This window comes from Eretmochelys imbricata, chromosome 3 (genome assembly GCF_965152235.1).
Source record: "Eretmochelys imbricata isolate rEreImb1 chromosome 3, rEreImb1.hap1, whole genome shotgun sequence".
Taxonomy (NCBI): Eukaryota; Metazoa; Chordata; order Testudines; family Cheloniidae; genus Eretmochelys; species Eretmochelys imbricata.
Genome location: NC_135574.1, coordinates 99,396,095 through 99,409,689, shown reverse-complemented (window position 1 = coordinate 99,409,689; position 13,595 = coordinate 99,396,095). Strand labels below are relative to the sequence as shown.

At 41.5% G+C, this 13,595-nt stretch overlaps 1 protein-coding gene across 1 annotated transcript in view; it reads left to right on the top strand.

The window, feature by feature from the left end:
• SAMD3 (sterile alpha motif domain containing 3) overlaps positions 1–13,595 on the top strand; it is a 105,573-nt gene that overhangs the window by 19,462 nt on the left and 72,516 nt on the right. The window contains exons 2-3 of the mRNA XM_077813032.1: positions 11,171–11,277; positions 12,063–12,252. Coding sequence (XP_077669158.1) covers positions 11,199–11,277; positions 12,063–12,252 — 269 coding nt within the window. The 5' untranslated portion in view covers positions 11,171–11,198. The remainder of the gene's footprint in view (positions 1–11,170; positions 11,278–12,062; positions 12,253–13,595) is intronic.

Sequence of the window (13,595 nt, the reverse complement as noted above, 5' to 3'; positions counted from 1 at the left end):
AACCATTTTCAGATCAAGTTTGCTCAGTTTACAAATGAGAGATTTATTTTCTCTAATTGCCAGCATCAGATTCAAGCTGGAATCTGATAATCATGATTGTGATTTATTGCCAGTGATAAAGGTTCTGCCAGACAGATTCTGCCCTTGCTGGGCAACTTATTTTTTTCAAATTTTGTCTTTTCTAGTACCTATGCACTCTACTTTTATCTGTGAGTTTGTACAGGTATAAGGAAGGGCAGAATTTGGCCTTGGAGTTGGAATTAGGGGGTATGCTACAGAGGCTGTATTGGCATAGCTATGTCAATTTAGCTGTGCTGGCATAACCCTGTGTAGATGCAGCCTTGGCCAATGGAAGGAGATTTCCCATCAGTGTAAGAACACTATCTTCCTGAATGACAGTAGCTATGTTGATGGAAACATTCTTCTGTGGGCCTAGCTGCATCTATGGTGGGTGGTTTTCTCACATCCTGACCAATGTAGCTACATAGATCAAGCCTTAGTGTTGTTCTTTTGGTTTGTGAATCAGGATTTCTCCCTTTCCAATAACATTGTAGGGACAAGCCAGCTAACAAAAATAAAGTCGTTTTAAGAAAGTTTGGTATCGGAAGCTATGACTCTGTATACATATGGAAAAGCAGATCTTTTGAAGAAGAAGGCTTTACTTTTACATAATCTTCTTCAGAATAAATCCTGCACCCGTGGAATTTGTCTGCTTTCAGACTTTATAGTCAGATGTATTCAGTAGCCTTGATATGGCCCTTAACTCTGATTAAGATTTATAAGGGGATGTCTGGCTTGCTTTTCTTGCTGAGACCACAATTGTGGGTTTTTGTTTTTGTTTTTTTTAAACAGTCATTCTCCTTTTGATGATCAGGAATGTGTTGATGTTTTCTCTACTTCTGAGCAAGGTCAAGAGCAAGTTTTCTTCTGAGGCCTCCCTATATGTCCTCTTAGTCAGGAGTAAATAGTTTTCCACTCATACTAATGTAGATATAATCATGCCTCCTGACCTTGCTTCTGTCTGGCTCAGCGTACAGGTTGCTGATGTAGAAAGTTTCCTTTCAGAATTGAGAATAAAATGTTTTGTTCTTATTCATTACCCATAGTGAATATACAACAAATGTATGTGAAACAGCCTAAAGTGTGGTTGCTTGCCACAGTGCATAGATGGTGATGAGCACTTGGAATTTCCATCTAGGGCCAGGTTCAGCAAACCTTCACACATGTGACTTTGAAGTCAAAAGAAACTACTCTGAATGCACCTGTTAAGAAATAGGTGTGGTTCCCCACATCAAAGGCGACAAGAACATATTTTCGTTAAGTATTCATTAGATATCAGAGGTGCATGAGAACAAAGGCTTGTATTATATGTATGTGCACAAGTTTCTTGGTGTGTGAACAAACATTATAATAAGGAAGGCTTAGTTTTTTACAGAACTGTTCTGAAAGGGGTAGCCTACATATAATTTCTGTACTGATTTAACTTCATTGGTTTATTTAAATCAGTGCATGAACATAGTTATAGTAGTAAAAAAGTTGCTTATATCGATTTCGGGGCTTGAGTCGTTCCAGAACGCTCTGGAACACTGTTCTGGTACTTCTCATGCTATCACTTATGATAACGAGGCTGGGTGGTTTTATACCCATCCCCCCCTGCAGAGGGTCTGTGGTATTGTCCTCACTGGCTCTGGGTAGAGCTGAGTTTAACAGCGTATTGGAGGTACGCTCCTCTCACTCTCTCCACCCCAGGATGGAGTGGAGAGGAAGAGGGAGGATCTTCGGCCTGTTTCCGAGATGCACCAGGGAGCTGGCTGGAGACTATTGATGATGGATTGGCCAGCAGCAGTGGGGAGCCTGTGAGGGTGTCGGAGCGCAGTGTAGTCCCTGACAAGTGTTGCCAAGGTGTACTGGGTAAGATGGGGGGCAGTATGGAACCTGCTGCCATGGGGCTCCTGGGACTCCTGAACCCAGAAAAAGCTGCCCCACTTTGCATTGCTATCACTTATGAGTGACAGTGCTGGACATGTGTTCCTGCACTACTTTTTTTAAGGACTCAAGCACTGGTCAATTTAGAAACACTGCTTAGCTATATTAGTACAAAAACTGTGTAGGCAAGCCCTATATCATAAGCTTGACACTGCTTTTCTGGTTACTTGTTCAAAAATGTATGTGATGCAGAAGTACGGAAGATAGAAGACAGTGCAGTAAGCAGTTCTCTAGAACAATAGTTCTCAAACTTTTTGCCTTAGGCTATGTCTACACTAGCACCCCTGACCGACAGAAGTTTCACTGACCAAAGCGCTGTGTACAGTGCTATGTCAGCAGGAGACGCTCTCCCGCCAACATAGCTACTGCTGCTCGTGGGGGGTACTTCAATTATGCCGACCGGAGAGTTCTTTCTTGTCGGCACAGAGCAGCTACATGGGAGACCTTACAGTGGCTTAGCTCCAGCAGTACAGCTGTGCCGCTGTAAGGTCTCTAGTGTAGACAAAGCCTTACATACCCCTTTTTGTGCACATTTATTTTAGGTCTCAGTAGCCTTAGGTATTGCCAACTCTGTAGTAAAATAAATGTGTTCAGTTATAACGTCCTTTTTAAACATCATGTTTTTAGACAGTGAATCAAAAAGTGGCACAATGGAAGCAGCCGTTGTTGTTGTTTATGACTCTTGTGTTACTCAAATTACAAGCATTGAATGACGTGATGTATTTTGGTGTGCTGCTGAACTATGTCAATGGCTTGACTTTTTAACTTGTCTAATTTAAATTCAGAGTTCCCTCTAATCTTTATCTGGATTATTGGAGAATGCTGTTAATGGGCAGTGAGAGGCTCTGGGTGTGTGTATATGCATTAGTTAAAGGGCAGCGGGAGGCTCTGGGCATGCATGTTTAGTACCAAACGTAAAGTGAATTATATGTGGCAACAGAATATGTTATATAATGCTGTATTTCAAAATGTGTAGAACATTCACTGTGGATAGACCACTTGATGCAGTTTTCTTTCCTAACCTGTAAAATTCTTCTATTCTGAATCAGTCACTCTTCATGAGATTATATGGTATTGGTATTCTAAAGTGCTTCTGCTTGAAGCAGGGAATCAGAATTCCAATGATATTCTGCATTCACAAGTTTCTGTGAGTTTGTAATGGAATGCTCTGTTAGTATGGGCCTGAAGAATGTCAGCAAGAAGTTGTTGTTGGGGTTTTGTTTTTGTAGTGGTTACTCTTTGTCAACAAAAGTTTCTATCTGTGCTTTTAAAAGGTTGGTCCACACACTGAAGTGCTCCTCATGGTGTAACCGTATTTCAGATAGGTTTCAGAGTAACAGCCGTGTATTCGCAAAAAGAAAGGGGGTGAGAGAACCTGGATTTGTGCAGGAAATGGCCCTCCTTGATTATCATACACATTGTGAAGAAAGTGGTCACTTTGGATGGGCTATTACCAGCAGGAGAGTGAGTTTGTTTGTGGGGGGGCGGAGGGTGAGAAAACCTGGATTTGTGCTGGAAATGGCCCAACTTGATGATCACTTTAGATAAGCTATTACCAGCAGGACAGTGGGGTGGGAGGAGGTATTGTTTCATGGTCTCTGTGTGTATGTAATGTTTTCTGCAGTTTCCACGGTATGCATCCGATGAAGTGAGCTGTAGGTCACGAAAGCTCATGCTCAAATAAATTGGTTAGTCTCTAAGGTGCCACAAGTACTCCTTTTCTTTTTGCGTATTTAAGATGGGATTGTTCCTATCTGCCTTCCATCAGAAGGTCTTCGTGTGGAACAAGGGAATATCAAGTTAAAGTATACTTCTTGATCATTCTTTACCCTCACTCATCATATTTCCCACTTCCGGTGACAGAGTCCGCCTTTCTACACACACACACACACACACACACACACACACACACACACACACACACACACACACACACACACACACACACACACACACACACACACACACACACACACACACACACACACACACACACACACACACTGTGTGTGTGTGTGTATTATAATGCCAAACCTTAACTCTGACTGTACTTACATCAACATACATTCCAGTTAGGCATCAATGTACCAGTAAATATATGATACTGTTTTCTTTTGTAAAATGGGGATAATAACTTACTTTACTTTTGTAAACTGCTTTGAGATCTGTGGATAAAGTATATAACAGCTAATTTTTATTATTGGATGAGTTGGAAGTAAGCTATGAGATGCCAAAATATTATGTAGATTGTTTTTTAAAAAGGGATGCAGAAGCTGTGTGAATTTTTAACTTCTTAAAAATATTTACAGTTTTTAGGGGAATGTTTCAAAGTCACCACTGGTATTCAGACTGTGCTTTTAAAATATGCTCTATGGCTGTCCCGGATAGAGTTATTATTAGTTTCATGAATCTGCCTTCTTTTCTTAAATCAAAATGATGCACCATCACTGAAAATCTTAAGCATTAGGTACATCTTAATATTTGGTTTCAGAGTAACAGCCGTGTTAGTCTGTATTCGCAAAAAGAAAAGGAGTACTTGTGGCACCTTAGAGACTAACCAATTTATTTGAGCATGAGCTTTCGTGAGCTACAGCTCACTTCATCAGATGCATACCGTGGAAACTGCAGCAGACTTTATATATACACAGAAAGAAAAGGAGTACTTGTGGCACCTTAGAGACTAACCAATTTATTTGAGCATGAGCTTTCACTCTGAAACCTATATACACAGAGAATATGAAACAATACCTCCTCCTACCCCACTGTCCTGCTGGTAATAGCTTATCTAAAGTAATCTTCAGGTTAGGCCATTTCCAGCACAAATCCAGGTTTTCTCACCCTCCACCCCCCCACACAAATTCACTCTCCTGCTGGTGATAGCCCATCCAAAGTGACAACTCTTTACACAATGTGCATGATAATGAAGTTAGGCCATTTCCTGCACAAATCCAGGTTCTCTCACTCCCTCACCCCCCTCCAAAAACCCACCCCCATACACACACAAACTCACTCTCCTGCTGGTAATAGCTCATCCAAACTGACCATTCTCCAAGTTTAAATCCAAGTTAAACCAGAACATCTGGGGGGGGGGGGTAGGAAAAAACAAGAGGAAATAGGCTACCTTGCATAATGACTTAGCCACTCCCAGTCTCTATTTAAGCCTAAATTAATAGTATCCAATTTGCAAATGAATTCCAATTCAGCAGTTTCTCGCTGGAGTCTGGATTTGAAGTTTTTTTGTTTTAAGATAGCGACCTTCATGTCTGTGATTGCATGACCAGAGAGATTGAAGTGTTCTCCGACTGGTTTATGAATGTTATAATTCTTGACATCTGATTTGTGTCCATTTATTCTTTTACGTAGAGACTGTCCAGTTTGACCAATGTACATGGCAGAGGGGCATTGCTGGCACATGATGGCATAAATCACATTGGTGGATGTGCAGGTGAACGAGCCTCTGATAGTGTGGCTGATGTTATTAGGCATTAGGTTATTGGTATACCCTGCAGCCCAGGAGATCAGAGAGCAGGATTACAAAGGGGACAATAAAGAACCTTCCCTATATCTCGGCTTGGAAGGATTAGATTTTTCTATCGGTAAATGTCTATTTTACCATACACACACAAACTGACGAAAAAATACTTCCATTGATGACAGAAATTTACATATAGGCAAAGTAAGAAAAATGTTGCTTGAGAACCTATTAGTCTAAATCTAGTGATTTAGACTTTTCAGTTAGGCTAAAAAGAGACTAGTGAATGAATAGTAAAAACAGGTATGAATTGTTGATTTAAGGATATTTACTTTGTCTATTTTGACATATGATGTTGAGGAGCTGTGTTTTAATGGTTTATAAAGCTTTAACGTTTTGAATCTCAGTGTCTACTATCATTAAATAATTATCTGAACAATCCCATAATTTCATGGAACTATGAATATTTAAAATATAAAAATTAAAAAAGTCTTAAAACCCATCAGTTTGTGGAACTGTGAAAATTTAAATCCTAAAAATTGAAAAAATGCTTAATAAGGAACATCAATTTATCTGTCAAAATTGTGAAAAAGTAAAAATAGAATTCTGCCAAATATCTTTTAGGCTATGTCTACACTAGGAGTGCTTCTCTGGTATCACTAAATGAATATACTATGCTGGCTAAGTGCTGTTAGTGTGGATGCAGCTATACCAACGGAACTGAACTTTTGATGGTATAACTTGTTCTAGCACAACTCCTCCCACCCCTGGAACAAAATAAGCTACACTGGCAAAACTGCATACTAAGGACTTTTGCCAGCACAGCTATGTCAAGGAACAAATTGCACCTCTTCACACCCCAATCTACATAGGTATGCCAGCAAAAGTTTATAATGTAGACTTGGCCTTAGCTGTACCATTGTGTGGAATTTTTTCCAAACTCCTGGGAGTTGACACTCACAACACACTTATTTTTTTTCTATCCTGAACTCTCTTTTGTGACAGTGCTGCCTTCCCCGCCTTCCCCACCAACTGAGTCAAATTCTAGTCTTAGATTTGCACTACTTCTTAAACTTTTCATACTGGGGCATGCATTGTACCCATTTGGAAGTTTTTGTCTCCTCTTTTCAAAGGATTGTAAGCCATTGGACCAATCTAACCAAGAAATAACACTATTATCTGGCAAAATAGCTTCCTCAAAGTCCAGGTTGCAATAAAATATTCATTATAATGTTCTGTGGTTTTAGTTTTTTTTCTTCTCCACTTTCACAAATGTCCTCAAAACTAAATCAGCCTGAAATTTCACTGGTGTGGTCTTATGCCATGATAAGATTTATTCAGAAGAGTTGAATCAGAAAAGGTGTTTTGGAGATAAAGTGCTCAAAAAATGAGGCTCTCACTTCTAGGACATTTTAAAAAATCTATCTTAGTTTGCTTTAAGAAAATAAAGTTCCGAGCTTTTAATCTAAAGCGGGGTGGGGAACCTCCAGCCCGCAGGCCAGATCATGCCTGCTGATTCCTTTCGTCTGGCCTGCTGCAAGTCTCCTCACCACGGGCTGAAAGCCCCAAGCCTCGGTGCTCCTCCACCAGGCTGGAGCCGCAAGTGCCAGCTTGCTGGCATGTCTCTGTGGCCCCTATGTGGAGGGGCGATCAGGGAAGCTCTCCGTGATGCCCCTACCCCCCAGCACCGCATCCGCAGCTCCCTTTGGCTGGGAATCGTGGCCAATGGGAGCTGCGGGGGCAGCGCCTGAGGGTGCGGGCAGTGTGTACCACGTAGAGCCGCCTGGCCCCTCTGTGTAGGGGCCAGACCTGCTGGCTGCTTCCAGGGCACAGCGCAGTGCCAGGGCAGGCAGGGAGCCTGCCTTAGCCCCGCTGCGCTGCCTGGCTGGAGCCAGCACCCTGAAGCTCCTCCTGCACCCCAACACCCTGCCCCAGGTCAGAACCCCCTCCCACAGCCAAACTCCCTCCCAGAGCCTGTACCCCTCCTGCACCCAACTCCCTGCCAAAGCCTTGAGCCCATCCCCACACTTCAAACCTCTCTTCCCCAGCCCCACCCCAGAGCCCGCCCTCCCTCCTGTACTCCTGCCCCAGCCCGGAGCCCCCTCTTGCACCCTGAAGCTCTAATTTATGTCCCCACCCCAGAGCCTAGGGGAAGCCCGAGCCTCCACGCCCCCCTGCGGGGCTGGAGCTGCAAGTACCTTCTCAGCCCACTGCGGGGGAAGTCCGAAGCCTCCACGCCCCACCCCCGCATGGGGCTGTGTGTGGCCCCCGATTGATTTTTCTGTGGGTCAGTGGCCCCGATAGAAAAAAGGTTCCCTACCTCTGCTCTAAAGGACTCATTCTAAAAGCACAAAGTGTCATGAGTAGTCCTGAGGATGTCAGTGAGATTCTCCTGATGTCAACTTGGACTAATAGGCACTCTCCCCAGTAGTAAATGTTTGAAGAAACGAGTGCTAATGCTGTGTTGCAGTAATCATAAACAGGCAGGAGCTCTTGAAAATTGAAGCTCAGTGCTGAGTTCAATCTGTACTTTATGGTCTACGTTGCTAAAAATATTGCTTCTGACTTTTTTTGTTCTGCTTTTAAAACACTGATAGTATATAAATATACCTTCTACTACTGTTTGTACAGTAACTAGCACAATAGGGCCCCATTCGTGATTGGTCCTTAGGCTCTACTGTAATAAACATGAGCAACAAAAACAACAGAATGTTTAGAAAACCCAACATATAAGGAAAGGTTAAAAAAATGGGCTTGTTTAGTCTTGAGAAAAAAGGAGGGGGAACCTGATAATAGTCTTCAGATATGTTAAGGGCTGTTATAAAGAGGGCTGTGATCAGTTGTTCTCCATGGCCACTGATGGTAGGACAAGAAGGAATGGGCTTAATCTGTAGCAAGGGAGTTTTAGGTTAGATATTGGGAAAAACTTTCTTACTAGAAGGGTAGTTACACTCTGGAATTGGCTTCCAGTGGAGGTTTTTGAGAACAGGTTGGACAAAGAACGGTCAGGGATGGTCTAGGTTTACTGCCTCAGTGCAGAGGGCTGGACTAGATGATCCCTTGAGGTCTCTTCCAGCCCTACATTTCTACGGCGAATAATAATTATGCAGCAAAGAGTCTGCATATCAGTATCCATGTTCAGTGCTTCTAGCTGGCTCCATAACTCTGCCAGAAGAGTGGCAGGCTCTCTATTCTCCCCCTATTACTTTTACCGTATTAAAGCATCTGTAAACTAAGGTGTGGTTGTTAAATACTTCGAAGTGTATGTATATAATGAGCATTTGTATAAGTCTAATTTTCAAACATGACCCCCTGTAAACTGGTGCTATGTAAAATAATGTACAAAACCTGCATTTCCATGCAAAATGGGTAACCATATGATACATGTTCAGACCCTTTTTATAGCTGCAGTTAACAACAATCGATTTGGCGTCTTGGCCTGTTTTGGTATGACCTGATTAAAAATACTCTTATAGTATGGGCCATTGGCAGTTTCCCATTTTTAAGTATTTTACTTTTTTATTATTGTTTGGCTCTTAAGGCAAGTATCTTCTGCATTCCATTTTATCTTTCAAGTTTTTAGAGGATTTTTTTTGTCCTACTCTTCACAAGGAAGCAAGAAGTGTGACAGGAAGGTGTGATTTTTAATTTACACCAGAGTTCTCAGCAAATAATGACTTTTCACACCCTGTTATTGCTGCTTAGCCTGGGGGAGGAGTTGTATGCCTACTGTTGTCATATCAAATTAAATCCACTCTTGTAATTCAGAGAGACAATCCTTTTTTATTTAACCCTTTTCAGTTTTTGAAGCATATTGGTCTGAGATGGGTTAACTTTAAATTATTCTAATTTATTTAAAAACTAATGTGGGGAGGGGGGTGGAGAATTATTATTGAAGCATGTAAATGCCTATTCTCAAGTGTGGTATGTTTTTTGCCCGCCTACAGTGTGACAAGTTGTGGCTCTCATCCTGCAATGAGCTTTACATGGGCAGACCCTGGTGCCCACATGGAGTTCATTGCAGGATCAGGGCCTTATGTATGTCTGCACTGTAAGAAAATGTTGAGTCTAGTCTGTCTAATGTTCCCTGGAAGGAAAATGGTTAGCCCACCCCAAAAAGTTCTCTTGAGTCTGCTAATGTTTTCGCCTCTCTGACTACTTAGCAACTAATTCTCTAGCTCTTTGAGATTTGCCATGGCATTCAGTGAGTGCTTGGCTTCCATGCAGCAGAGCCAAATTACATCAATTTAGTATTAAAAAAAAATAAAAAAACACTCATTACAGTTTTCAGAGTAGCAGCTGTGTTAGTCTGTATCCGCAAAAAGAACAGGAGGACTTGTGGCACCTTAGAGACTAACAAATTTATTAGAGCAGAAGCTTTCGTGAGCTACAGCATCCGATGAAGTGAGCTGTAGCTCATGAAAGCTTATGCTCAAATAAATTTGGTAGCCTCTAAGGTGCCACAAGTCCTCCTTTTCTTTTCACTCGTGACAATGTCTCTCTCTAGAGTTTTAATTGTAAAGGAGTCATAAAGGTGGGAAGGAAATTTCTCTGAACAAGCACATCATATTTTTGCAATGCAGTTGTTCATTTAATTAATTAATTAATTTACGTACTTACTTAAAGTTACTGCCCAACTCAGGCATCTTAAAACCAAATTAAGAGCAGATAACTTTATTTTTATTGATTTATTTAAATAATCTTATTTCGAGCTATTATGGAGGGGGGGATTGTAATATTTAAGGCATTTCGGTTGATGGTCCTTACTCTGTCTAGGTCTTTCCTTTTTTTTAAAAAAAAACCCAGTGCAAACTCCTACTGATGTTTCGGTGTAAGAATTGACTTACAATGATGTGGTTTATCTTGGTTTCAAATACGTAGATCGGAGCAGACAAGCCCTTTAGAGAGGGACTGTATGGCACATGGAATATAAAAATACCTGGGTACAGCAAGGAGGCTGTCTAAGGGTTCAATTCTGGATGGTGCTGAGTTTCCTCAGTCCCATCAAATAGGAGTTGAAGGAACTGAGTCCCTTCTAGGATGGACCCTTCTGTTTGCTCTAATATCATTATGATCCATGTGACATGCATTTCCTACCAATAGTTTGAGCCTGAGAGAGAATGTGTGAATGGTGAACAACAAAAGTAGTCTGCCTCTCCCCTGTATTTTCGGGAGGCTTTTATGGCCCTTAATTGTTTGTAATCAAGATTTAAGTATTCACTTGACTAACTGCTTGGTGGTGGAGAGAGGGTTAATGTGCTCCATTTACTATAAACATTTATGTGACAGACTCTTATCTGATCTGTTTCAGAGTAGCTGATCTGTTTTTTTTTTTTTTTCTGTAAAATGTCAGGCATTTCCTGATGAGCATGGTTGTGGTGAATTTCACACCTTTCTCTGCTTTGTGTGGAAACCTGGGAGTTAATGGTACAGGATCAGGTAACATTCTGTGTAATAAAGAATGAGGTTTTTTGTTAGAAGAACAGAGGGAAACCAGGGAGGAAAAGAAGGGAGGAGAAGAAAGAAGGTATCGGAAAAATTGGCTGCTTGAAATAGGTATCACTTTAGCAGGTAAATAGCAGCTTTCTCAATACATGTTTTTACTCAGAGCATGTAACAGTGCCTCAGAAAGGTTGAGCATTCTGTAGTCTTGGGAAGTTGACTCTGGAGTGGAGCATAAAAATAAAACATTCCTTTATTTTCATTCCACAGTGGAATTTTACTATTACAGCACCTGAAGATGGAAAGTTGGTCAGTTGATGAAGTCTGCAACTGGTTGGTGCAGAGAAATTTAGGAGAATTAGTCCCTAAGTTTCGTGGTAAGTCTTTTTTGTTAAATGTGTATTTCTTGCCTCTCTGCTTGAAAAAAGTATAGTCTGTTTTTTAATTGCCACCTTCTAACTTCTTGTTTATGTGTTTTTTTGTATTTAATTGCCACTGGGTAACTTCAGTTTTTAACAGAATTTATTAGGGAGAGAACTGGCTCAGACCTGATAAATCAAAATGAGGCTGTACATTTATTATGAATAGTCTGGAAGAACTGCTGTGAGAGGGACTGAAAACCTATAAACATGTACACCTTCTAGAAACAAAATTGGGTTTACTAGCATTTGTTTAGGGCCATTTTATATTTAATACCTGTGTTTGTAGTGATACAACTTTGATATGTAAAAGTTTGTTTTATGTGTGAATATATATGTTCTGTACAAAGGATTGAGAGAGACTGGCATTCAAACATGCTGTGCAATCTCTAAAATGTTTTCCCTTATTAACAAAATACCAGTGTATTGTAAATAAGCCTGCCTTAACATATTGAAATATCCAGTTCGCTGATTGCTTTGTGTCTAAGGCACAGAATTTTGTTACTAGAAGACATCAAACCACTAATTTGTAAAATAAGTTAAAATTCTTGCCCAGCTTTTTGGAAGGGATAGTAGCCAAAACAAATGATTTCATGTTACAGTTGATGTAGAAGAACTAACCATGTTTGCCTTTGAGAATCACCTACCTTGTAACATCATGTTGAATTAGGTATTACATATTGTATTAGGTAGAATCTTACTACACAGTAATACGTAAGGATATTTTTCTCTTCAATTTTTAGAGGAAGAAGTGAGCGGAGCAGCTCTTTTGGCTCTTAATGATCGTATGGTGCAGCAGCTGGTGAAGAAAATTGGGCACCAAGCAGTACTAATGGATCTGATTAATAAATACCAGCAACAGAATAATGGACTAGAATCTTTTACTTACAGTTGTGAAATAACTCCTCCAAAGTCACCAGAAGCAAACAGTGGGTGAGTCTGTCTATGCATGAAACAAAATAATATTCTGTTTAAGTACGGCTGTAATCTTCCCTCAGTGTTTTCATGCTGAGTTTCATTAGCTCCATAGCTAATATGTTATATAGTTATATAACTTCTGTACAATTTGAGTCCCAGCTGAAATGTTTAATTTAATACTTTGTGGGTTTAGACATGATATAAACGTTGCTGCACAAGTTGTTATAGGTGGGGCTGATTGCCCTTACAAGACTTTGTATTCAGTTGCTTATAACTTTGCCAGACTGTAACCATTTTAGCTGAAACATTCCATGCTGGAAGTCTGACTCAAGCTTAATTTCTAAACAACCCCCCCCCCCCCGCCCCAACCTTCCAAAACAATTCAGACGTTCCTGAGTATGAGGCTATGGAGAAATGTTTTGTCACGTTAAAATGTTCTGGGGACTTTTCCCTGTTAAAAATATATTGTGGGACCTTTTCTTCTAAATGCTCTCGACTCATAGTTTGGAGAGTAGACTTGAAATTTGGCAGGGGGGCAGGGCAGCCTTTGTGTAAGGGATGGGCCTTTTACCGTTCTGGGAAAACCCACCCAAATTTGGCCGCGTTATAAGCCTTTGAAAAATCTCAGTTCACAAATGCTCAATAGAAACATTTTAGAAGATTGTACCTGCCGAATTTCCCAAAGATTCTGACTGCACTGGGCATGTTCCTGACCAGGGTTCAGCTGGAATTTCCCTGCAATTGCAGCTCTGTGCTGCTGTGCGCTGGTCCAGGTTCATCTGTGAGTATCTGAACAGAGAACACAGTTGACAAGGCCTATCCCTCCTGTGCTTTCAATGAGCCTTCAGCTGGGGAGCCTGGAGGAGGAAGCTGCCTAATTTGAATGCAGGGGGGACAAGAGCCAGACCTATGGAAGGGGATAGGGAAAATAGATTAGGACAAGGAGGTGCAGGAAGACTGGGACTCAGACCTGGGGGTGGCAGAGTCTTGGACTTGAGGCTGGTAGGGGGAGGAGAGGGAAAATAGGGTGGGGGCTCAAACTGGGAATTTGGTGGGGGGGCAGGGGTGGGGAGGTGCTGGGATTTCCTGGCTTTTAGAGGTGGTTTAATTATGCTGGTGGAAGAACGCTCTCCTGCCGCATAGAGCAGCTACATGGGAGATCTTGCAGCGGTACAGCTGTGCCGCTGTAAAGTCTCTAGTGCAGACAAAGCCTAAGTGAGGAGAATGGGATTCAGAGGATGAGCCAGAGGTGGGGATGAGACAGGACTGGGACAGGGACAGGTTGGAGGAGATAGAGCAGAACAGGTCACTCTTTAGCATGGTTGGAAAAGTCTGTGACCCCTAGAGAACACTCCTCT